Below are 25,147 nucleotides of genomic sequence, written 5' to 3'. Positions count from 1 at the left end.
GGACAAAAACCTACAAACATTCCACATTTGACAACAGTTGTCATAATAAAAAGTAAATTTAAGAATACAAGTGGTCCCCGATTTACGATGGTTCGACTTACGATTTTTTCAACTTTATGATGGTGAGCTGACGATAGACATTCAGTAGAAACCGTACTTCGAATTTGAATTTAGATTTTTTCCCGATCAAGCGATATGCGGTGCAATACTCTCTCGCGATGCTGGGCAGCGGCAGCGATCCGCATCTCGCAGTCTGTCATGCAGACTGTGTATTAGGTGTGTTAAATGCATTTTCAACCTACGATATTTTTGGCTTCCAATGGGTTACACGGAATGTAACCCCATCGTAAATCGGGAACCGCCTGTATAGCAAATAATGAATAAATAAAAGAAAAAAAATACAAAGATGACATTTGTCACACATTTTACAATAATCAGACAGACAATGTCTAAAACCACTTGTCCCAAGTGGGGTCGCGGCGAACCGTAGCCTAACCCGGCAACGCAGGGCGCAAGGCTGGAGGGGAAGGGGACACACCCAGGATGGGACACCAGTCCATTGCAAGGCACCCCAAACAGGACTCGAACCCCGGATCCATCGGAGAGCGGGCCCTGGCCAAACCCGCTGCGCCACCACGCCCCTCTACAGTAATCAGAAGAATACAAACAAATAATATTTCTGTAAGTCTGTGAGAACTGGTCAAACATTGCTTGTATAGACAGTGTACTTGGGGCAAAGCCCCACAGCCAAAATCAGAATTGATTTCATAAAATCAACATTTGCGTCTTTCATATGACATCACTTTGTCATTTAGCTGACACTTTTCTCCAAACAACTTATAATGTGAAGCTACTTACAATTATTTTTCCATTATACAGCTGGCTAATTTTACCGGAGCAATTTAGGGTAAGTACCTTGCTCACAGGTACTACATCTGGAGGTGGAATTGAAACCTGCGACCTTTGGGTCCAAAGGCAATGGCTCTAACCACTAGGCTACCAACTGCCTCGCTATCAAAAGAATCAGCAGTGCATCAGTAGATGGAACCAGAGCAAATCTTCGAAGAGTAGCGGATTTAAACAACGAAAGCTTTGTGTGACGTTGTCATGCCGCCACCGTCTGCTTTTAATCCATGATCACCGCTGTAATTTCCTAGCTGCAGGATCCAAGACTCTTTCAGACCGCAAACAGATAGCAGTTGGCTCTGGTCATGCTTTCGCTGTGTCAATATTGCGACATGCTAATGTTGCGTAACATGCAGAACAGTTGGGGAAAAAAAAACGGAATGCCTCACATTGAACTCGACCGAACTTGCCCCACTGTTAAGCGCCGAGGTCAGCGTGCTTGGCCAACACTTTCTATTATTGAGCTATAAAGGAGATTACAGATCACACAGATAGTGTAGTATATTACTTACAATGCAATTTTTTTTGCCAGAATCTTCCTAATGGCTCTGTTGGTGATGGGGGATTGAACCCATAATCCAGTCTCCCTCCCTTGTAAATTAACTTATTATGATGATTTAAAGTGATTATCGTCCAGATAACTGTATGATAACAGTCAGTCACTTCGAATGAAAGCGTTGGCAAAAACGGGATGAGTACCGTAATTAAATAAATAGCGGAAGCTGGAAGAAGCTGAATGCTGTTCCTCTTGTGATTTGCTTGCAGCACGTATTTCTGGCCTTTAAGTTCATCCTGGCCTTCGTGATCCCGGACGTCCCCAGGCACATCCAGATCAAGCTGGCCCGCGTGGAGTTCGAGTCCATGGAGGCCTTGAAGAAAAAGGTAATGTATACAGTGCTTCGTCATTTCAGCAGAAGCGGAGAGTACGGGAACCTAAAGCGCTGTAAGTGTTTACAGTGACTACATCCACGCCTGCACAGGGAAGTTTGGACCCACGTCGCATTGCATTTGTATAGGTGGCATATTGAAGCATCACTGAAGCATCATTGAGAAAAGTGAATTGCTGGTTTTCCAGGCCATGTATGGTGCTAATAAAGGAGGGAGGAACACTAGGGGAGGGTGGACAGGAGCATTTGTCAGTAGAAATCAGTCTCCTCGCTTAACGCCCAGTGTCACATATAGTCATTGTCGGGCAGGATGAGGAGCTATTTGGATCTGCCGCGTCCATCACCAACGCGCTTGAAAACAGCCCAGTAATCAGTTCCGCTCGAAGTTGGTCCACTTGCTACCCTGCCATTGTGTGGGAGCGGTGCTCTTTGGCGGGTCACACCCTCCAGGGTCTGCGTTGCCGGTGCCCACCGGAACCAGGCCTTTGGTCATTAAGTACATTCATTTTTAGGGCCAAGTTTCCATCTGGCCCAGTTCTGTGTCATGAAACGTAAGGGGGAAAAATTGGCCCACGCTTACATAACTGTCATCAGAAATTTGTCAGACCACTGAGCCGTTTCTTGTTACTGGCGGTCACCGGCGGCCAACCGCAGGGCAGATCCGGATACCTCTGACGTCAAAAGGCAGTCGGAAACAGGCCTGCGCCCGTCCCTGACCTGACGAAGGAAAAGGCCTGACAAACATTTCCTCTCATGTGTATTCCAGGAGGATTATTGAGATGGAGTCTGTGACTTTTCTCCAGCTTCCACACAGACAAATAGGGACAAAGGGTCATTTCTTCCCAGGGAGTCTGTAAACACAGAGCCCGTCGATAAGGTGGCAACACGTTTTACAGTCTGCACTCAGCTATAAGACTGTGTGACTCTCGCGAAACACAGGAAGCTGGTACATCAGTTGTACCCCATTTATACTTTTCCGTGGTGTCCTTTTTTTAAAAATGTTCTCCGCATAGCAATTTGGGTATGTTTTTAATCTGTGACTGGTTAGCGAAATTGCACGAAACTGCTCCCATGCAGCGGGTGTGTCACCGAAATAGACAGCGCTGGCATTCGTGTTTTTGGTGCCCCGGGCAAGAATCGGATTAACACCCCTTAGGCTTCTGTCTCTGCATTAATGAACGTCCTTATACATACATATATATGAAAAAAAATATTTCACCTACACACACATAAAGATCATGAAGGGCGAAAAAATGAATGATAGATAAATTATTTTTATAGAATTATTTCTGATAACACATAAGTGAACATTACGCATGCACAGGACACTAAGTTATAGAGTAATGGCTGAAAAGGAAATATTTTAAAGACTGGTTGGTTAAGGGAACTAGTAGCGATACGCTGTTTAGTGCAGGGAGCGACAGTTTGTTCCATAGGAAACGTCTCCTACAAAGATTCACATTTCAAAGACATGGGCAGCAATACCTTATACAGCGTTTCCATCATACTGTATAAGGCAGCACATCTTCAATGTTCTAATAAAACTTTATTACTACCCAAGGGCACTATTAATTTTAAGTTATTTTTTGAGTTTAGCAGCAAAATTTGTTGCCCCCTGACTGCCTGCCTGCCTGGGTTTGCCTAATTATGTAGCCATTATGTTCTCAGGAGATTAAGAATCCGGACACTTATATTTACCTGTAATGAACCACTGAGACCGTTTCTCTTACTGGAGACAGCAGCCCAACCAGTTAAACTGGTCAGTCCATAGTATTATACTATGATATGAAGAACATACCTGTAGGTTTGTAGTCATAGTCCCAAAATTAACCAGTACCGATTTGAACCATTTCAGCACTCGGTGAGTAACTCGTGTTCAAGACCACGTGTTCAAAATCGCCCGGTTTGTTACTTCTCTTAGTAGTTGGGACTAATGAGCTCAACGCTAATACTTGATGGCTGGAATCCAAGACGCCTGGCATCGCTGATTAATGGTGCGTGGCGGTACACTCTTAATTCATAGATCCGAGTGCAACAAGTGTAGGAGGCCCAGCAGGTGCTTTGTGGGGCCGGAGCGGTAAAACGAGGACGTCTGCGGTTCGTGCGTCATTGCCACACGAGGTCCTCGCGGGCGAGAAAGATCTGGCTGTCCCCCGTCATCGTGACTGCACCGCTCTGTATGTCGAACTTTGACAAGATGCGCAACATCAGAAGGAAAGAGAACGTATGGAAAGTGCAGCTGGAGACGGTCTCTTTGGAGACACCGTCTGTCCCGTGGCTAGGAGACACGCGCACACCTAGATGAAAAATGCCGGCAGAGGTAATGCTCTTTGAAATCGGGTGGGGAAAAAATGGCACCGTCAGTGAAAATTGCTCCCTCGGTTATCGATCATTTGAAATATGGCCAACGAGGACTTGCTTTGGAGATATTCAGAGTCCTCAGCTGCCGGGTTCTGGATAATGAGCTTTCTATGAAGAGCGACGGCGGGGGGGAGGGGGGTATAAGAAGCGAAACATCAGCTGATGTTCTTGCCTCCTATTTTTAGACTAATGTACTTGTGAGCAAGGATGAGCCAGATGAGGGTGACCGTTATCACTCCGAAACGCAGGTTGTCAAGACGTCGGATCCCGAAGGATTCTCTGTTTATTTGCGTAGGGGTCTCCGGGGAAAGAGCAATCGCTAAATAATTGTGCGCTCAAACACGAAACCTGAAGGAATTTGAGAAATCGTATCTGACAGCAGCCGTACCCTGTGGCTACAGCCAGATATTTTTTGGAAAACGACTCATTTTGCTTGGCATGCGATGTGTGGGGATCAGAAGTAGCTCATCTTAGATGGACCTGAAGCTCTGCTCCTGCTTGCTTTGAAAGTGCCTGTAGGCCACGTGTGTGAATTGTTCTCCGTTATCTAAGGAGGGGGGGATATGGCGCTGGATGGAGCGTGTTTGAGAACACGGCTACTGCCTCGTCTTTTAACCCGCATTTTTCCAGCCCATGTTACAGCAGCTCTTACACCCAAATTACCGTGCTTTTCATCAGCAGCCGTGAGCAACGTGGGCCATGCCCTTGCCAGCTTTGCGCCTGGCGTTGGAGGAAGTGTGAATGTTCTCAGCTGAAAGCACATTTCCTTGAATGAAGCGCCTGTATAAGAACGTCACACCGCTGGGGGCAGATGGAGCGGAGACGCTTCTGTAAATAAGCGAAAGCGTGTTCTCGAACCCCGGGTACGAAAGGCCTGATTACATTTATTCATTTAGCTGATGCTTTCTCCAAAGTGGCTTACAGTGATTTACCCCTTTATACAGCTGGGTAGCTCTTACTCTGTTGTTCTAATCACTCTGCCAGCTGCTGTCCCTAAGTGCCTGTTCTGAGTTCCTGTTTGCAAGAGAACTTCTGCCAGCGTGGAACATCTCCTGTCCATTCCATGCTGGGTACAAAACAATGGAAAAAAGCTTTTATAGGCAATGCTCCACGGTAAAGTCTGCAGAGCCCTGTTAGCTAATTATACCCCATATATTTTCATACGTCTACTGAGCATAATGCATGAAGCAGACAGTTAGATGGTTTTCACAGAAGTCGTGCGAATGCGTCCCTGTAGTTCATTCATCGCATCTAACAGGTTCTGCTGATTCATGCTCTGTGAAGACAGCGATGGGTCACGTATAGCAGCTGCAGGCTGAACCGGCTCGCTCGAAATCCTTCGACGCAGATAAGGTCCGGGCTGAACCGTGGGAGTAGATAGAGCTTGGCTCTTTGAGGTGCTGCCACCGCGTGAATTTTCCCCGACGTATGATCACCCTCCAGCCAGGAGACGCATAAACATGGGACCCAAAAAGGACCTGAAATGAAAGGTTCACGTTGGGAAACCCACCGGCGTTTCTGAGGAAGAGCGGATGGAAAGTGATGTAACGGATTGATATTATAGGAAGGATTTGGTTGTAGTCGCTGCAGCTAAAGGTGATGAAACCAATTTTCAAGAGTGAGGGGTTATTATTGGTGTTGGATGAGTACAAAAATGTATTTGGTACTCAGGTGCCCTTTATGTAACATGAGATTTTGGTTGAAGACTTTAAAACACTCAGTGACAAAAATTTGCAGTAATTGAGGGAATCGGCCACTAGCGGAGAGCTACGGCTCTTTATCCCATCTGAGCAATTAAGTGCTTCTTCATTTAGCAAATTATTTCCCTGGTTAAACTGACTTGGCCTCCTCTTTTAGTTAGCAGGTGCTGTAGTGGTTCGAGTAGCTGCTTCTGGACTCAGAGATTGTGGGTTCAAATCCCACCTCCTGATGTAGCACGCTTCAGCAAGGTACTTACTCTAAATTTGCAACAACTGGTAGTGTAGTGGTTGGAATTACTGCATTTGCACCCAAAGATCGCAGGTTCAATTCTCACCTCCAGCTGGTATGCCCTTGGGCCATGTACTTACCCTAAATTGCTCTAGTAAAATTGCCCAGCTGTATAAAAGGGTAAATTAATGTTAGTACCTTAACCTTGTAAATCGCATTGGAGAAAAGCATCAGCTAAATGAATGAATATAAATTGCTCCACTAATGGGCCAGTTGTATAGATGGGTAAATGACTGTAATAGCTAAGTGTTGTAACTCTGTTTATTATGTATGTTTTAGTGACTACCGTAAAATCTCTATTAAACGTCCCCACTCATTTTTGAAAATACCCGCTATATTTTTTTGTGTAATCAGAAAATAAAGAAAAAAAAAAAAACTTAAATCCCATTTTCTTCCGTAGTCCGTAACATGAAACAATCCACAAACTCATTAACTATGCGAACAGCTCAAACTTCCGCGAAAAACGTCACGCAATAAACTTTTTAGGGAAAGTTGCTCGGTTTCACTACCATATTACCTGTAATAAACACCCCCATTTTGGAAAATGTAACGTCCCCAGGGGTGTTAAATAGTGATTTCACGGTAAGAGACAACTGTAAAGCCTGTGGTCTTTCTGGTGCGAAAGCCTCCTAGGTAGAGCTAGAGAATGCGGGACCAGAGCATCATCGGCGTTTTGATGTGTCTGCAGCTGGGATGCCACATCTAGGCGGAGGCAAAGTTGACGTACTGTAGGCACATGTACGCGTTTCTGCTGTCAGAGCAAACCTTGGAGTTTGGCTGCAGCTTCTAGGGACACTTTAATCTATTTCAAGGTATTCTTAGTCTGAGTACTTATGAGAAGTCAGTGTTTTTATATTCTTGGGTATTTGGTGCATGCAGTTATTATTGCTATTATTATTATTAGTCTTTCTAATGAACAATACAGCAGCTTAAATGAGATGCAGTGGATGTTGGAGACCAGAAAACCGGGACTGTGAATTAAGCTGCAGGATTCCTCTCACGGCTTGCTGCCATTCTTGGTTTTACTGTCACACTCAATTCGTTGGCGGTAGACGAGGAAAAAAATGTCTCATCATTTCCAAGCGTCAGGCTGGTGGCTCCAGCCATCTGCCACCCCGCATTAACACCGTGCATTTCCTCCCGCGTCCTTTCATTCGTGACCCTTGCAGCCCGTTTTCAGAGATGGAGCTCGGTCCCCGATGCCAAACAGTCAAACGTTTGGCCGGAGGGCCTCCCCAGCGCGCCGCCCCAACTCATCTCATCTGGACTCCCTCTGACACCAGCATCTGCCAGTTTGTCTGGGATCAGATCTTCTCGCGGACGGAATGATGGGCAGCGCTGGACAGAAAGCTGCTACTCGCAATGTTTATGTGCCAGATGCCCATTATGAAGACAGAAGCTCATTTTAATGGTCTGGAGCACTGAGAACAAACACAATCACCACTAGACTTATGTAGCAGCTCATTAAGAATTGAAAACACAACAGAACACATTGTCACAGCTCATTGCTGTTCGCCGCTCCCCAGGTCCTCATTATCCAGGACACCTGATCGGCAGCATTAAATAATGTGCGTTACTAGTGGGGCCTTGTTCGGGAAATGTTTCCTATTCCCCTGCGTGCAGTGGCTTTCGGATGAAACCGCCGCTCCTCGTACCTGGGTGGGTTGGTGCGAATGAATCGCGAGGTCCTGGATATGCAGCAACTCTGCTAATGCCTCTTTTCTGTGATCTCGCTTCAACGACCAAATTCATCTTTGTTCCTGAGCCCCCAAAGTGACACCCAGTTATGTTGAAGTATCATCAAATCCAATCAAAATGGACATGATTACTTCAGTACTTCATATTAGTTATCAATACGCAGCATAACATGGCAGTTATCCTTTAATCACTCCATAATACCGCATGGCTGCCTACCTCCGTTCGTGCAGCTCTTTTTTGGTTATTGTGTCCCGTACTCTTACGTTCAAACAAAACATACATGAATATGATGATCCGTGCTCATGTAATAATCTGTAGTGCGAAAAAAGCAGAACAGTAAAGACAAAAGGAATCCGTGAAAACAATACAAATGAATTGACGCTCTGTGGACACGGTGTGGACAGTCCAAGTGGGGCCACGATCACTGCGATTTCAACCGGTGAAATAGCAAACAAGGGCTAATGGAGGGTGAGAACTTATCGCAGCACGAGCCAAACTGTGACTGAGAAGAAGAGTGCATCGTGGCTCTGGTCTTGCACCACTCAGCTATCAGGAGACAAAAAAAAAAATCCAAACTCGGTACTTGTCAATGCAAAGCAGTTCCTCGTTAGACAACGCAGGGGCATTAAAGGGAAACTCTCACGAAATTCAATTCAAATAACTCCAACTGATAGGTTGGTAGGAATGAAAATGACGCGTAATTGTGCCGATGCAGCGCAAGAGACTTCTCGGTTCTGGCTCCGTTGTGGTGGAAGGACCTCCCCCTCTCACTCAGAACTGCTGAATCTGTGTCCACATTTAAAAAGGTCTGAAAACTCACCTCTTCCAGACTCACTTCGCCCATGATCTCTAAGGTATGTTCACGATCGCGCTCGGATCAGTCCTTTACTGAGCCACTCCTGCAATGTAATGTAAATGTTTATATGCATCTCAAAAAAAAAAAAAAAAAAACAAACTAGGAAGATGATTAGGAATCGGTGATATTCTGCTAAAGTTTTATGCAGCAACTTGTGGGATGAACATCAGTGCATATGGTGAAGGAAACTAACTGTACTTAAGTCACATCTGCAGCCATGTCTTTCTCCTAATGTAATGCACACATTGGAGAAAAGCGTCCGCTAAATGAATAAATGTAAATGTACGAGAGCCTCATGGATCTGCTCCCTGCAGGAGAACATGTGGAAAAGCTGAGCTCGGTTCCTCTTGTAGCGAATGGCACCTGAAGGTAAAGCACACTAGACTGAAGGAGTGTGGCGATTTATCCATAGACGTAGGTACACACCTCTGGGTGCAGTCGCACTGGGAAAGGACAAGACGTGCGTGCGTGCTCCATCTGCTCTACCTCCTCCATGGAGCTGCTGCACCAAGGGCCTCTAACACGTCTGAGCAGGGGCTCCACTCCTCTTCGATACACACATCTTTGCAATGAAACACAAGCTGCGGGGAAATTTGGAAAATTCACGGCAAGGTGCATAGCTCACCCCGTTCATAAATCACGCAACGGCGTGTGATTGTACCCGTGGTATTTCAGCGCCTCGAGGCCTCATCGTTTCTACGAAATCCTTTAGCTTCATAACGGATGGCGGCAGCGTCCCTTGTAGCCCTGGGGGGGTCTGTGTACGTTACCGCTGAACGCACCCAGACACCGAGCAGGAGCGTCACTGAAAAACTGCAGCAGATAAAGATGCGTCAATATGTCACGTCGCGGTGCTTTTCTTGCCTCCCTGGTGAAACACCGGAGCGCACAAAGAGACAGGGGAGATTGCTAAATTGAATACGTACTTGATAAGACACTGCAACTGCTGCCCAGGTGAAATATCCGGAAAAATTCAAGTTTTTTTAAGCGTCCAGCATATGTAGTTTGAAACAGTATCTTAGGGGTTAATAGCAGGTTACTAGATTAAGGCCCAGAAGGGTCTTGTTGTACAAATTGTAAATCACTCTAGATAAAAGTGAAGGAACAAAATGGATTGTTATGATGGCATAATGTATTATTATTATTAAGCATTTTAAGGATAGGTGCAATTCCTGTCAGTGATCTTCCGAACTTTGGTTGCATTTCGTTGGCCTGAGAGCGTATCCATGTTGTCATGGAAACCCTTCTTGAGTGATCCTAATTCTCCCACCGCTACTAGTACCATCTTGCTCTCGACGTTCCACATTCTGCTGACCACAATTTCCAGGTCCTTATAACTTAGCTTTACAATATATTCTAGGAATGATTTCGTCACATCCACACACGCATCATCTGAAACCGCTTGTCCCATACGGGGTCGTGGGGAACCGGGGCCTAACCTGGTAACACAGGGCGTAAGGCTGGAGGGGGAGGGGACGCACCCAGAACGGGAAACCAGACCGTCGCAAGGCACCCCAAGTGGGACTCGAACCCCAGACCCACCGGAGAGCAGGACCCGGTCCAACCCACTGCACCACCACGCCCCCCTCATCACATCCATCATATCTTTAATTTGTAATAATAATAGTAAAATGTTTGTTTTGGCAGAAACTGATGGAGGCTGCAGCGATCCAGAACAAGGAGCAGTGAGAAGAACAGAAAGACGGTGTGGACAACCAGGGCTTCCCCTTGAGGACGGGTGTTCTGCTGTTTTGCACCGTGAGGATACCATCCACACTGGTCTGTGAGGCCTCAACTACATATGGGTTATTCTATGGCTGCGTTACCAGCTGGGAAGCGGTAGAGGAGGAGGAGGAGCAATCTAAGTGCTACTGGACAGTGTCTCCGTTTTCATCATTCGTGTGTTACGTTCTGTCTTCTGGGTGTCATCGTTCTGTCAGTTTTGACAGTTCACTGTATATCCGTGTTCATTACCATATTCTCACCGCATCGCAACTGATCGTTATTTATTCACGTTATTTACGTATCAGAATAACGTATGGGGGAGGGTGGGTGCCTTTTTCTGCACATTAGGTATAAAAATTAATGCTGAAGGTTTGTGGTTCAGCCATGTGTGGGACAAGACGGCTTTTATCCTGCATGCGTCACACGGGCTGCACTTGTGGATCATATCCATTTGCATCACTGACTGTATAGTTGCAGCAACCGTTTGCTCTTTAACCACCACCTGCCCTGCCGTGTACCGCACCGTGCTCTTTACACCCCTTCGGTCAGCCGAAGCCACACCCTGAACCTGTTCCGTGTCATGATGGCTCAGCAGGAGTCCAGACAGGCCAAAGCTATTGAGCACTAATCTAGAATGTTCCAGCAGTGGTCCTGTTTCTGTTAAGAGTGACTGTTATTGGGAGTCTTTTTAATGTTGGTTCAACGAAAGAACTCAGGGAGCAGAGCGCAGCGCTCCGATTCACCCCCTTCTGCTCTGTACACTCCCCAAAGTCAGGTAAACGCAGTGTCCTGCATACAGCTTCTCACACCAATGTACCATCGCATGTCTTTCAGAACATGGCTGCCACCTTATATCAAAATCACGTTCATGATGTAAACATATAAATACCTCAAAAGCACGGGGACGGTCAAAATGAATGCTTCAGCCAAAGCATGGATGCTGAACCCAGAATCACGACTCCAGTGCTACATGTTGCAAACAGAACAGCATCTAGCACGGAAACTCCTTTGCAAAATATATCACACATGTACCGAAAGCTTGAACAGCGTCGTTCCTGGGTAACGGGCCCTCGGTGTCCCGGTGGAACCCAAAAGTCGACGGTGACCGTCTCGTTAGAGACACTTGAAAGGAGACGGTAATTAGAAGCGAGTGAGACGGCGATTTGAGCGTTTCATACTGTCAGGTATGAATTTACATACGGTTTCCAGGAATAACTTCAGCAACACTCCACCCCCACCCAGCGAAGACGTCTGAAGCGAGCAGGAAACTTGCGGCTCGAAAAGGTTAATTAATCTCGCCTGCAAACTGTCAGTGTGTGTTTGTCCAATTTCTGCCATGTAATGGGGGAGATGGTGCCTTTGACTTCCACTAAATGAAATCTTATACTTTATGAATCCTGTGTGAAATTGATTTAGAAAAAGGAGAGGCCAATGGCTCCCGTCTTGTTTCGCTTTGTGATCGATGGTTCTGCTTTCACTTTTGCGGTGTGTGTGTTATTCAAATGAGCACCTTTGGTTTTCAGTACTCTCTCTCTGCAACCAAATTTTTGAACCCTCAGTCCTGGTGAAAATACACTCAAATAGATAAAGGTGTGTAATTCAGTTAACGCTTTCATTAAAGGGAGGGCAAAGCCATTATGGCCCCTGACCCCCCATGTGCCCAGAGCCCCTGGGTTTCTGTTAAGCAGCTTTTTCAAGATTAATTTTTATGACCCAAAGATATAGATTTCCCTTTAGCTAGGGTAAAAAACTAAATCTGGTAATGCTGAGTCTAACCCAGCCAGAATTTTACTCAACCTCCCTGTTAATATATTTTAAAAGAAAAAAAGAAAAAAAAAAAGCTGTCCAGCAGCACACATTAGGGACTCAATCTCCTTATTCACCATGGTAACATGAGCAACAGAGGATCAGTGGGACACAGAGCAGATGCTGGTCCAGGTCCTCCTTCCTTATTTAGGCAGGGAGCAGACAGGGCCGGGAGAAGGGAATTGAGGGGAGGGTCCCACAGCAGCCACGGTGCCACGAGCCCATGGATCCCACTCCAGATGCTGGACCACCATCCCAACCTTCACCGCCAGCTCCACTCTTGTGCTCCTGCTCAGGAAACAGAACTCTAAAGGTCCCTCATGGCAGCGCAAGACAGCTGGAGTCGTTCCCACAGTAGGACGCCGATGAAAAACATTTGAACATTTTTCAAAGTCTCACCCCTTCATCCTGTTCCTTTAGGTATGAAAAAGATATTTATTCAACATAATCCAAGCACGTTTAATGGTTGCTTCAGTGTGTCACATATTGTCACAAGTACGGTATGTACTAAAGGTACATTATATTGTCACACGTAATACTGGTTTGCTCAGCATCTGTTCCCTTCTTACAGTACCAACATGTGTTTGGCATTCATTTCCATTTTCCCCTTCTGCCAAAGACAGGAAATCCAGCAGTCTAGTACGGCTCAAAAGCTCTTTGGCCCAACAATTAGGGCGGCAAAAGCACCCAAATTTAGCAACACGCTGACTAATAAAGCATAAACGGTGTATCATCAGTGGCAGAACCGTAACGTTGATTTTTTTGAAAAACTAAACCCAAATAGAGTACAAGTGAAGCGAAGAATAGTCTTCCAGCCTTAATGCTTTAATTTGTTTGTGATTAATATGTGCAGCGACACTTTCCCCTCGGGACTCATTTTCAACACAAGTCAGCTTTTTATAAAAGCATCCTGTGACTGACGCTGAAGAGACCCTACAAGCTGACACCATGTCGCTGGCAGGCAGTGACACAAAGGTGAAATAATATTGTTATGCAACTCCAAAGAGAGACACACACCAGAAATGAGTGAGGGTGGGGGTAAAAAAATAGACATAATTAAAAACTGTGTTTTTCCCACAACATTTAATTTTGGACATATCCATGTCTACGTGTAGCTTTTGAAAACAGATGTTCAATACAGGATTTGATTCAATAACTTCTGTTTCTCTATTTCTTCAACCCAAGTAACAGTAGTTGGTCCCGTACCCTCTTCTCAGCAATAGTGGTTTTCTAGCTTTTCTTTTGCTGTACCTCAACAGATTATTTATTATTTCAGAGTACAACACATGCACAGATTCACTTGGGTACATCGGGATAAGACTACAGTCAGACCCACGTTACCGATTCAGCTGTTTCTTCTACACTTTTTACTTCGGCAACACTCACATGGACTAGTAAGGCTAGATATGACAGCTATTCACCGAATGGTCAACACTTCTTCAAAATGTACAGCACCATATTTACACTCCTATTTACACATCTTCTGTTGGGGAGGAAACAAAGGAAAATACACACCTGGTTTATAATCTTCTCTCCAAGGCTATACATGTTTTAAAAATAAAGATATATAAAATGTACAGATAGCTGCAACATATATCTTATTGCCAATGCCCTTTGAATATATAATCTCTCCCCCTCGTTTTCCGCCAGACCTGCATTATCTATGGTCTGTCTGTACGGTTCACTAAAGCTAACACCCGACATTGCTGAACCCAGGACTCCAGCGGGCACCCTGAAAGAGGGACCGCTATCCGTTCCCATGGCAACACAGCAGCGTTTAGGACCCAAAGGGGGGCGGATCCAACTGCCTGCCATCCTCGTGACTAAAACAGCAGTCCTCTGAACAACCACAAAAAGTGCACACATATAAGTTTAAAACATGTACACATTACCAGTTCTTAAAAATAAATCTAAGAGACAGGCATTTAAAAATAAAAAAATAAAAAAAAAAAAGTGCAACTAATTTGTGGAGATCAAAAGCCCCAACTTAAAAGAGAATAAATAAGCATAGTTACTTTAAACCCCAAAATCAGTGCAGCAGAGCCTCCATCTAGGTAGTCTTACATCTTTAACTTTATGTTCAACAGTCACATGAACACTATTAAATGTTTTAAAACAAGTAGCCATTTTCTTTATAAACTAGGAGGTCTGACTCCTGAAAGAGAACTTTCCAGGTGATGTGTACAACAACCTATGCCGAGGATCTCCGCACCTTAATCTGGGCGCTCCTGAAACACCTGTTCCATTCCAGCCCTTGTTTATTTGTTTACACTTCTGTAAGCAATGCTTCCCTGCAACAGGTGGTTAGTGAAAAAGCAGCATCATTCAGGTTCAATTTTACCGCACAATGTCCGACCTTGTGCTAAAAACCTTTCTCTGCTAATTCTTCTCATTCTGCACCTGTACACACGAGGACCCCGATTATGGTTGACATTTGGACAGGAACCAATATCCCTTTACCTCTTAGTTTCAGATTGGCTGCTAAATGCAAAGACACCCGCATTACTGTGCATGAGAAAACAAAATAAGGACCGGCATTCGTAAACTAGGAGGGTATTTAAAAAAAGGCAGTAAAATCTTCACACCAACTCAGTATGACTGACAATTTAAAAATAAACTTTAATCTCAAATAGCATTAAAAAGAAAGATTGTCTATGTGCAATATTAAATAACAGTAGTTATATCTAGTTGTGCCACTAGGTTAAAATAGGAGAAAGATTTTAAAATTTAAATACAATTTGTTTTCCTGTTTCTTTTAAATAAGTTGTATATTTAAGACTCAAAGGTGTCAAAACATAGATCAGTCCACCTGCTCAACACAGAACTTGTCCCAGCAGCTCCAAGAACCCTCTACGGTCCCTATTCCAGCTCTGACTAGAGGCCATTGATTGTTTTTCCGAAGAAAGGCATCGCAGAAATAATGAATGTCACCGTCTGAGGTTATATCTACTGTTAAGTGCTTTCTCTTTCTCTCGCTCAGTCTATGTTTCATCATCTCCTGAATGCAATATCAGATTGTTCTGAATGAACAAGTAAATGCAAATGCAACCGAACAAAGAAAAAGTATGGGATTATATGAAAACAGACTGAAATAAGCAGGGAAAGGGCTGAGGGGCGTGCAACTGTTGCGTACAGCCAACCCCTAACCCCCAACCCCATGCGGAGAGGAGCAAAACCACTTAACAACAATAGGGAAACATGGTCAGGTAGTGGTGTGCATGGAAGAAGTTCAGCTACTGGAAGGAGGGTACTGATCAAGTATGAGAATGCTACAGCCGCAGTTGGGGGTGGGGGACGGCCAGCCCCCATCATATGACCTGGCAGCAGCTGGCCTGGCCAGAGGTACAGAGTAAGCCCTCCTTGGGGTTGCGCTGAATGTTCACAGAGATGGTCTTGTCACTGAGAGGTAGCTGCAGGACCTTGTTTTTCAGGTTCATGCTGTGCTCCCTGACCTGGTCCTGCTCGCTGCGAGCGACAGGTGCGGGGGTGGGGTCGGCGACAGGCACCGCGCCACCCAGCAGCGAAACACGGTCCAGGCTCCCAGTGGAGCCTCCGATGCACATTCTCCAGGCGGAGCGCTCTTGCACCTTGATGTTGGAGAAGCCATGGGGGTCCATGATGAATCTAGGCCTGCTCCCACTGCTGCCACCGCTGGCAAGGTGGTGGAACTGCGAGCTAAGACAGAGGCTCATGAGTTTCAGGCTCTCGACAAGGCCTCCGGCCGTACTGGCCGATCCTCGGGTGGATCCTGCGGCGGTATGATTGCTGCCGCCACTGGAGCAGTTGGCAGGACTGCCCTGTCCTTTGTTACCTTCACCACCTCTATCTCCACCACCGTCCCCTCCTCCACAAGGGGGGTTGCCCCTATCTGGACCTGAGTTGCCCCCCTCTCCAGGAGGCTCACCCTGCCCACCCCCATTGCCTCCAGGGTTTCCCGGTGGACCCTCACTGCTGTCCCGCCGGTTCCAGCCATAGGCAAAGCCCGAGTCCTTATCTAGGCGCCGGCGGTGGCTCTCAGAGTCGTCGTCACTTGTCTCCGAGCTCGAGCAGCTTGATCCGCGCCCTTGGCTCTTGCGGCGAGGAAAGCGTTTATGGGCCGTGCCTGGCGACGCCATGCTCATCTTCAGCCGACTCAACTTGGGCGGAAGCCCCTCGTCCATGTCGAAGTCGTCATCCGACTCGCCCTCCTCCTCAAAGATCTGGTTGAGCACTGGCGCGCTCCTGCGAGATGACAGCCGGCTTGGGACTGAGGGCGGTTTGCGCCGCAGCACCACCTGGGCAGGCAGCGGTGATGGCTCCTGCTCCTCTTCCTCTTCTTCGTCCTCCTCCACCCTGAACAGGCAGGTGCGCGGCTTGCCGGCAGCCGCGGTGGCCTTTGGCGGGCTGGAGGTGGGCCCTGCAGAACAGCTCCCAGTGGACAAGGGCAGCATGGGGGGCTCACCAAGTTCCTCACGGCGGCCAAGGTCCAAAAGACCCTTACTCCGGTGGCCGTTCAGCAGGTTCTCTGTGCTTCGAGCTGGCGACTGCGGCCCACCAGGGTGCGAGATGGACGGGCCAGCCAGGCTGTCATTGATGTCCTGATGCATGTCAATTTTCGTGGGCCAGGACTGCCTACAGGGACCAAAGACACAGAAGATTACATGTGGAAATAAAGATGCATCACTGGAATCTACAACTCATCCTATCGCACCATATGTTTTGGTATTATGACAAGTTCTGAGAAAGCATTTTCCATTCATGCATATTTAGTAATATTTGTACCATGCTATTGGTGATAAAAAGTCAACCTGTGCCTTGGGGCTGCTGAGCTCTCAGTGAATAGTCAATGAGCTCACATGTTCACACCGAAAAGGTACAAGGTAGTGAAATGGTTAGAGCTGCTGCCTTTGGACCCAAAGACTGCAGGTTTAAATCCCATTCTCTACTGTAGTACACTCTTGATCGAGGTACTTACCCTGAATTGATACAGTAAAAATTACCCAGGTGTATAGATGGGTAAACCACTGTAAATTACTTTGGAGAACTAAAAGAATAAATGCTGCTGTAATGTAAACAGAGTATTTTCCACCACAAACATGGTAGGTAACTCCTCCCTGCAAACAAGTTCCAGCCCCATTTAGTCGGTATGAAAGGCCTTGAGTGTGCGCTTTCTTTAACATTCTATCCACACACCAATGAGACTTATCAAGATTGAACTGAGGCTCAAGGTACGATGCAAATTGCTGTTGCCGTGGAAACATGAAGACAATGGCTGGGCGTCCATTCTCTGCACTGCACAAAGGGCAGGAATCACAGAGACGGCACAGTCTAAACTAATTTAGCCCATGTGGAAGCTGTACAATGGTAAGTCAACACAAAGCCAGGCTGACGCCTTTGTCGCCTCAAGATGAATCGATTTGGCCTGACTTCACAGTTCTCAGACCACTGTATTTCTGCACAGTAAAAGCCGCAAAAACATGCTGTGGTGCAATTCGTACACAAATGTTTCTAGGTCTCACTGCAGCTCAGTCTCAAGACCTTTCATAATTTGCTTTGATGGATCAATTATGCCAAGGAAGAAGAGGTAGCTCCATTACCCAAGGAAATGACAGGGTCCTGCTCCTGAAGGCACTTCCTGGAAGACCAGTGTTTATTCGATAGCCATTGTGGTCAGTGGAGAACTAGTAAGTAAAGGCAATCCAGCTGTGGTCCTGGATTTACTTGATATTTCCCATAGTGCATAGTTACATTCTTTTACTGAATAGATGTGTGAATGACAGCAAGAAGTTTACTGTAGTATATCTTACACTGTAAGTCACCTTGAATACAGGTGTCAGCTAAATATTAGCTAATGATTCTTTACAGGGATTATTATTTTAACTTTACCATTTTCTTACAGGCGCAGTACTGAGGAATATGAAAGGAGCTGCCATAAGGAAGGGAAAAAAAGATTTCCAACCCCCTGCAGAGTGCGAATATTTATAGCATATAGGCATCGTCACGCTTACCAAACTGTACAGGAAACCCAGATAAAGCTGTTTAAAAATGTACTCTATAAGACTGCAAGTGCATTATAGTCTTGGAATCACAGCTACTTTCTGCCATGAAGGCCCATGAATGTCGGACTTCCAGAATTAGTCTCTTGAACAGTTAATTTAGCATGGAGCATGTATTTAATGCTAGTTGGAGTACTCGGGGTAAAGTGCTGGAGTGGCCTCTATAAAAATATGGTGTACTCAAAATTTGTATTCAACGGTGCTCAGGAGTCTGTATGCTCTCGCTTACACCATCAGAGGCTAGGACGCTGGTACGAGCAGGGCTCTCACATCTGCAACACATCTCCATTAAAGTGCAAAACCACGACCTGAAAATACCCTAAGAAGCCCAGCAAAACAGGACACTGCAGCACCAGCCACACTTCCCTCAACTGCACAGCATCACTCTTTGGCAGTGCAGGTGGTCTGCAGCTTACCATAGGGTTCTGTTCCAACGATTCTGTCATATGTTGACTTTGTTAGTCGAAAACCCCCTTATTGCAACATTATATTAACCAAGAGGTTATATAAACAAACATGTATGAATGTGTACTACAAAAAGTAACTTAAAGGGAATGACAAACAAAAATTGGGTAAAAATTTGCAATTGCAAACACAGAGATCCAAACAATAACATCCTATGATACTGTACAGCAGACAGGGTGTTCGTCCTTAGATGTTATGGCCAAACGTTTGGACTCGAAAATAATTTAAGGTTAATGGGGTGACTATTGAAAGTCCTGGTGTTTGTAAGTCGTGTGTGCGGTAACTTAAGGACAACGTGTACTAAGACCCAGTGAAGAAAACCAACAATACCCTGTAAAAGGAGTACAAAATACAAGTCAAGGTTGTTCAGGGTTTACAGTGGTTTCATTCGTCCCACACAATGCAGCATTTCTCAACTTCAGCCAAACTGCGGACCTGTGGGACCTAGACTGCTAAGTCTGTCTGCAGTCAGGATTTATCCGGCATCCATGGCTGCAAAGTGCTCAAGCCACACTTGTCACCATTTATTAGTTACCGGAATCAATTTAGGTCATCCCAATGACAACCTTGAATTCACCCATGTTGTACTGATGGAGAGAAGCAGTTTAGATGCTGAACAGTACCTGAACTGGGCTTTAATGTTGCTGGGGCTAGAGGAGCGATTCTGGACCTCTTTCTCCTGCTTCTCTCTCAGGATCCTCTCTGCCAGCAGGTAGTATGTGGCTGTTATGTGGTTGTACTTGTTGGTCTCCAGAGCTCTGAAGAAGGCAGACGATGGGATTACAATAGTGACAGCAAAAGGACCTCTCGGCAGACACCAGTCTCAGGCTGATCATCAATATTACAACCTTTCAGCAACATAGGGTCAATGTGTGCACTGAAGGAGAAGCACTCTGATGAGATCCTTTGGTGAAGGTATTCATGTCAATAAAGAAATCATCAGCAAATAAATGGAGAACCTAGCATGAACCCTTCCATCTGTGGAGGTCCAGAGAATACAAACTGACCCATGTTGCCTCAGCTGGGAGAGACAGGAAAGGATCTCAGGCTCTTTGCTTCAGTGGTGAGCCTCAAGAGCACAGCTGGGCAACATTTTTTCCCCTGACCATTTGAACCACAGAAATGCCCACATTATTATTTAAAACAAATAAAGAAAACTAAATACAGTCATTCAAGAACTCTATTGACAATTTTATATATGCACACATACCCACACACACAGAAAAACACCTGAAACATAAGAAACAAACTTCTATTGTGTAAAAAGATGGACAACAAATATCAAATCTGAGGTACAAGTAAATTGAGGTCTAGGCCACTGACATTTGTTCCTCCCTGTGGAGCACTAGTGTTATAATGGGGCAGCAACCAAAAGGATCAACGTTAATAAATAAAGGCACTGACGGTGCCCAGACTGCACTCCTCCTAGGGTGCCCTCAGAATAGCCACTCACTTTAAAAGCTACTTCAAGTGTACGTGTGTATGTGCGTCACCTTCCAGCACCCTCTAGTTTAAGGATGTACAGCACTGGAGGAACAAGACACTTCTCCAGTTAAGCAGAAATTTAACCCATTTCAATTTAAAGTCTATACATTCATATGTACAGAGTCAAGTGTAATGCAACATACAACTACAGGAAAAAACATTATGGAGCTACTCATGTAATGTTCATTGGTTTATATGGTGGTATGTGACAAACTGACAGTACTCAATCACGTGTCTGCATTTACATCCCTCCTTCTGTTAGTGTAATATACATTAGTATTGTTCTCCGAGATGTACATCACTTTGGAGAAAAGCTTCTGCTAAATGTCAATGTAAATACTGTACTGCAAAACACAAAAGAAAATAACTAGTATAACAAAGAGGTGCAAATGTAAGTGGAGCTTAACAGCAGCGGTAACACAGCGTAATTCTGTGTAGTGTAGTCCACATGGGTTCAAAGACAATACAATGCAGAAACGGTGCAATGAAACCGAAGTAGTAGCGCAATTAGAGACAAAACGGCAAATGAGCAGTGATTTGAGGTATTGCACATATAGCAGCGGGAGCAGCACCCGGGTCAAACGTGATTTGTGAGTGAACCCTTAGGAATGGATATATTAACAGGACATATATTAAGAAGCAGCAGGTGGCAAAGTGGTTACAGCAGTTACTTTTGGGCTCACTAAATGGGTTCATACTACACCACTTGCTGTAGTACCCTTGGAGTACCCTTCTACTTCCCCTCATTTGTGCCAAAAAAAAAAAAAATTACTCAGCTGTATAAATGGGTAAATAATGTAGGTAACTTAGCATTGTAAATCACTTCGGAGAAAAGCATCAGCTAATTCAATTAATGTAACAACCAGCAGTTTAAGAACCCAAATCAAAAAAAGGCAGATTTACTAATCTGATTCAACGAAGGCATAAGGCTTTATACTGGGGGAATACTTTACAGATGCATTCAACTTAAATAAGCACACAGAAGCAGAGTGAGGGCAGAAGGTAAGCACTGCTTACTCGATGATGGTTTCACGGTCGGCAATGTCACCGAGCACCATGCGCTGGATGATGCCATTGTGCTCCTCCTCAGACAGGTTCCTGTGCGACACCAACGGGGTGCTGTATTTGGTGGCCGGTGAAGGGTCCACACCCTGCAGCCAGGCATGATGCTCAATTTCATCCAGCGAGGCCCGCCGTTTGGGGTCCCGTTGCAGCATTCGGTCGATGAGACTGGAGGCAGAAGCACATGAGCATCACTCCGCTGACACAGGAACAGAGCAACTAACAGGGTTTTAAAAAGCAAATAAAATTCAGGAGTCATATGCATTTTATAAGTAACGAATGGCAACCCCTAGCCTCAATACAGGTGGTCCACAACTTACGACTTATGCGAGTCACAATCATCTGGACTCATGTCGGCTGTCCCATTTATATCGTTATGCTTGGTTTTAATGTCTAAGGACGACGCTCCTTCTGCTTTAAGGAGCCACATTTCTTACACACTCAGTGTGTTCATCAGTAATTGCATTTTATTTACAAAAACTTTTTACATAATGTTTCATCTTTTATTCAAGTTACTTTCATTTAAAATGGTGAACAAACAAAACTGTTGTATGTTTGGATTATTTTAACAAGAGCAATGTGCGAACTTAGTGGAAAAAAATAAGAATGCTCTACTAAACAACTTAACATTTCTGTATGTTAATTGTGTATATATCCTTATGGTTCACATAATACAGTATAAAGGGATGCACAAGTTATGACAGTGGAAATATGATGAGGTCATCGCAATGGAACCCTGATGCAAATTGTTTTAGACCATTTTATGATCACCAATACACCTGATCTCCGCTATGGACGGTCTCAAGCACTCAAGAATGACTGGAATATGATCACGGCTAACAGGATGTGACACAATGAATAAATGGAATGTGTAGTTTGTTTGTCTTTGCGTTGCCATGTAACAATGACGAGTGCTATTCCATACTTCTGGCCAGGGCCCACAGAAAAGATCAACAGTTCAACAAGAAAGAAATAACTGAACACAGACCGTAGATCACCACCTCTTCTTCTTCTATTTGGTAAAATATTGTACATTCTTAACATTTTGACATTACCACTCGGTTTAAGCCTGCTTTCACACAAGGGTCATGGAAGATGCAGAAAAACATTCATTCTTCTTGCTGTGTCACTGGAATAGTGTCCAGATAGAGTCTATTGTCCTGAAATGTGGTAGAAACAATCCCATTTTGCCAAAGTGGAACCTGAGTTCCACACAGCATCATTTGTCTTGCCACAAAAAATCTATTCCTTTGTCTTCTGGACTCGAAGGAATGGAACTATAGCACGTTTATAGAGGTTCACTTGCTCAAGGCTTGCTCAAGGCTGCAGCATCTCACAAGACTTTTTTCCAGTCAAGCATCCATCCATGTGACCAAGCCCACTTAACTCCCCGACTTCTTGGTCAACTCCTTGTCCACTGGTGCCCAGACAATCCAGAGGACCATGGGCAGGATTCTAGATCTGGTGCTAGTCATCCATCTCCAGCCCATCTAGAAATTTCAGCGATACTTAGTGGCACTTATGGGGTAGACTGTCTGCCCAGTAGAAGCATGCTTTTGCCTTCAGCGTCACTTCTCAAGTGTTGACTTTGTTGGCTTGAGAGGGAGTCACAATGCCTGTGGCCAGAGGGACAAGGTCACAGGGGCGGCTCGCATCAATGTGGCTACAGAACGGAAAGGGAGCCAAAGCTGGCAGGATCGGTACATTACAAGTAAAAAGTGCATTAACATTCATGTACCTTCTTTCATTTGTGTGTTTGGGGGTGTTACGTAAAACGTGTTCATGCGTGACCAGAAAATCCTGAGCGCTCTCTCTGACAGACATCTGCTTTGAACAAGGATGGTGAAGCTGAAAATCCACCCCTGGATAATAACAGCGGCGGCATTCGGCGAAGGAACTGCGTCACACACTCCCAAAATAGACGTTTCCAACAAAAAAGGAAAACATGACTAATCTGAATTTCTTAGGACTTCTTTTAAATAGCAGAACAAAGAGTGAATCATTGGGGAGCATTTTTTTCCCCTTTCACATCTGAACTTGTTTATTTAGGATACATCATCAAGTCATTTCAAAGCGACACATATCTCAGGCCTGGAGTGCGAAGGATACGGATTTAACAGCACATTCCTTCAATGACCGGACAGGAAGCAACATCTGTTTACTATTCAAAGTCTGTCCTGGACCAGCACAACAACGGGATGCAGTGAAACATTTCCAGATTCTTGAGATTTCCCCGGCTTAGTATGCTTAAAAAAATATTTGCTCATCAAGTTATGAATGGCCAAGGTACAAATTTTAAAAGATATAAGCGTTGTTCTTCCAAATATTCACTGTATTTTAAAAAGAACTGGACATATTATACATATAGTGTGTGACTGACAAAGAGAGTGTGTTCCACTGATGTGTGGATGAGTGACCCATTGTAAGTAGTGTATTTACCAGTGTAAGTCACCTTGGTGAATAAAAGGTGTATGGGCTGATAACACTACATGGAGTCTGCTGGAAGCCGCTTTGGAGAAAAGCATCTGCTAAATAAATGTAAAATTATTCACTAACAGATTTTCAAAAACGTGTGCCTGTAGTGAACACAACTTGTATTTACCCACCAAGCCAACGGATGGCAGTAAAGAGCACCCACACTGAATAGGCCTGTGGGACCACCAGCTTCACCTCACTTAATGCTTATACTTTGTGTCTCATGTTTGTCAGTGCTGGTCATTCTTACGTCACCAGTAATAAGAGGTAAACTGTTACCATGGAGACCAAAGTAAAGCTAATATACAAAATACTGAAAGTGACAAGAACACAATGAACATTGCACATACTTCTGGGATGAATACATCAGCAATTAGCATTGAATAAGAATTTATTTTAACTTATTTTAAGCTTTAACATAGCTTAGGGTTAATAATTACTCAGAGAGTAGTTTATTTGTTGTAGCTATATCCAATATTTGTACAGAACTTAAATCTGAAATACACAGACATTTGTACATACAGTCTGACTTTGGGGTAAACTTTCACTCTGTTGTTCCCAAGCTGAGGAGCTACTGGTACAGCGCACTTTCTGTTTTTGTCCCCCACCAGTACACTTTATAAATAAAATGATGTGGCACGAGGTGTGATTTTATGCTGAAACGCTAGAACTGCATTTCTTTTGCATATTATAACTACATAATTTAAATTTGAAAAACCACACAATTGCTCCACGGGAAAGAACAAGAACCACAGCATGAAAAAGCAAAGCATTAGCAAAAGACAAGTCGAGCGAGGTCTCTGGGTTAGGAAGAAGGAACACACGGCCACCTACACCAACCCCACAACATCAACAGAATGGGTTAGCAGTCAGTGCTGGTGCAGTGTCCTGTGTTCCAAAGGTCTTTTGCTGGCTCATCAGTCCTCAGAAGCCAAAAAGAACAGGAGTAACTGGCCTCACCTGTCAAGACACACAACTACCACATTCCAGTCTACAGCCAGGTCTATCTCAGCACATGAAGTGGGGGAGGGGAGTGGTACAAAAGCAATGCAGTCTAACAATGACCAACCATTTTCTCTTCATACATACAGAACAAAAAGATGTTTTTTGTGTTAAAAAGCTATTTTTAGGACTCGCTTATATTTACTAAATGCAGTGAAAGGGGGGGAAAAAAGAGAGCAAATTATTAAAATGTGAAATCAATACTCATAACCTCACATCTCTGGCAATCGCAGTAGCATATCTGACAGCCACCTGATAGCCTCTCGCACCTGTTCTGTGCTGAACCAGAAAGCTGCCGACACCACGCTGCACAGCATTTTCATGCCGCGAACTAGCCTTCGACGGCCAGGATGCCATGCAGAAAAGTCCTGGCAGGGCGCCCGTACTAAACGTGA

The 25,147-nt window shown here is 44.9% G+C and overlaps 2 protein-coding genes across 5 annotated transcripts in view; one reads left to right on the top strand and one right to left on the bottom strand.

Annotated features, from left to right (window-relative positions):
* ano10a (anoctamin 10a) overlaps positions 1-11,817 on the top strand; it is a 32,015-nt gene extending 20,198 nt beyond the window's left edge. The window contains exons 12-13 of one of the 2 annotated variants that reach the window (XM_018727165.2): positions 1,672-1,788; positions 10,345-11,817. In XM_018727165.2, the coding sequence (XP_018582681.1) occupies positions 1,672-1,788; positions 10,345-10,386 (159 nt within the window). In that variant the 3' untranslated portion in view covers positions 10,387-11,817. Of the gene's footprint in view, positions 1-1,671; positions 6,087-10,344 lie in introns of those variants that run through there. The other variant, XM_018727164.2, reaches the window with a different exon arrangement.
* Positions 11,818-11,901: 84 nt separating this feature from the next.
* LOC108919289 (SNF-related serine/threonine-protein kinase-like) overlaps positions 11,902-25,147 on the bottom strand; it is a 32,079-nt gene continuing 18,833 nt past the window's right edge. For all 3 annotated transcript variants that reach the window (XM_029248349.1, XM_029248350.1, XM_029248351.1), the window contains 3 exons: positions 21,231-21,443; positions 19,352-19,486; positions 11,902-16,839 (listed from right to left, as the gene is read on the bottom strand). In XM_029248349.1, coding sequence (XP_029104182.1) covers positions 15,537-16,839; positions 19,352-19,486; positions 21,231-21,443 — 1,651 coding nt within the window. In that variant the 3' untranslated portion in view covers positions 11,902-15,536. The remainder of the gene's footprint in view (positions 16,840-19,351; positions 19,487-21,230; positions 21,444-25,147) is intronic.

Source organism: Scleropages formosus, chromosome 23 (assembly GCF_900964775.1).
Source record: "Scleropages formosus chromosome 23, fSclFor1.1, whole genome shotgun sequence".
Classification (NCBI taxonomy): Eukaryota; Metazoa; Chordata; class Actinopteri; order Osteoglossiformes; family Osteoglossidae; genus Scleropages; species Scleropages formosus.
This window is presented reverse-complemented; position numbering and strand designations above follow the sequence as displayed.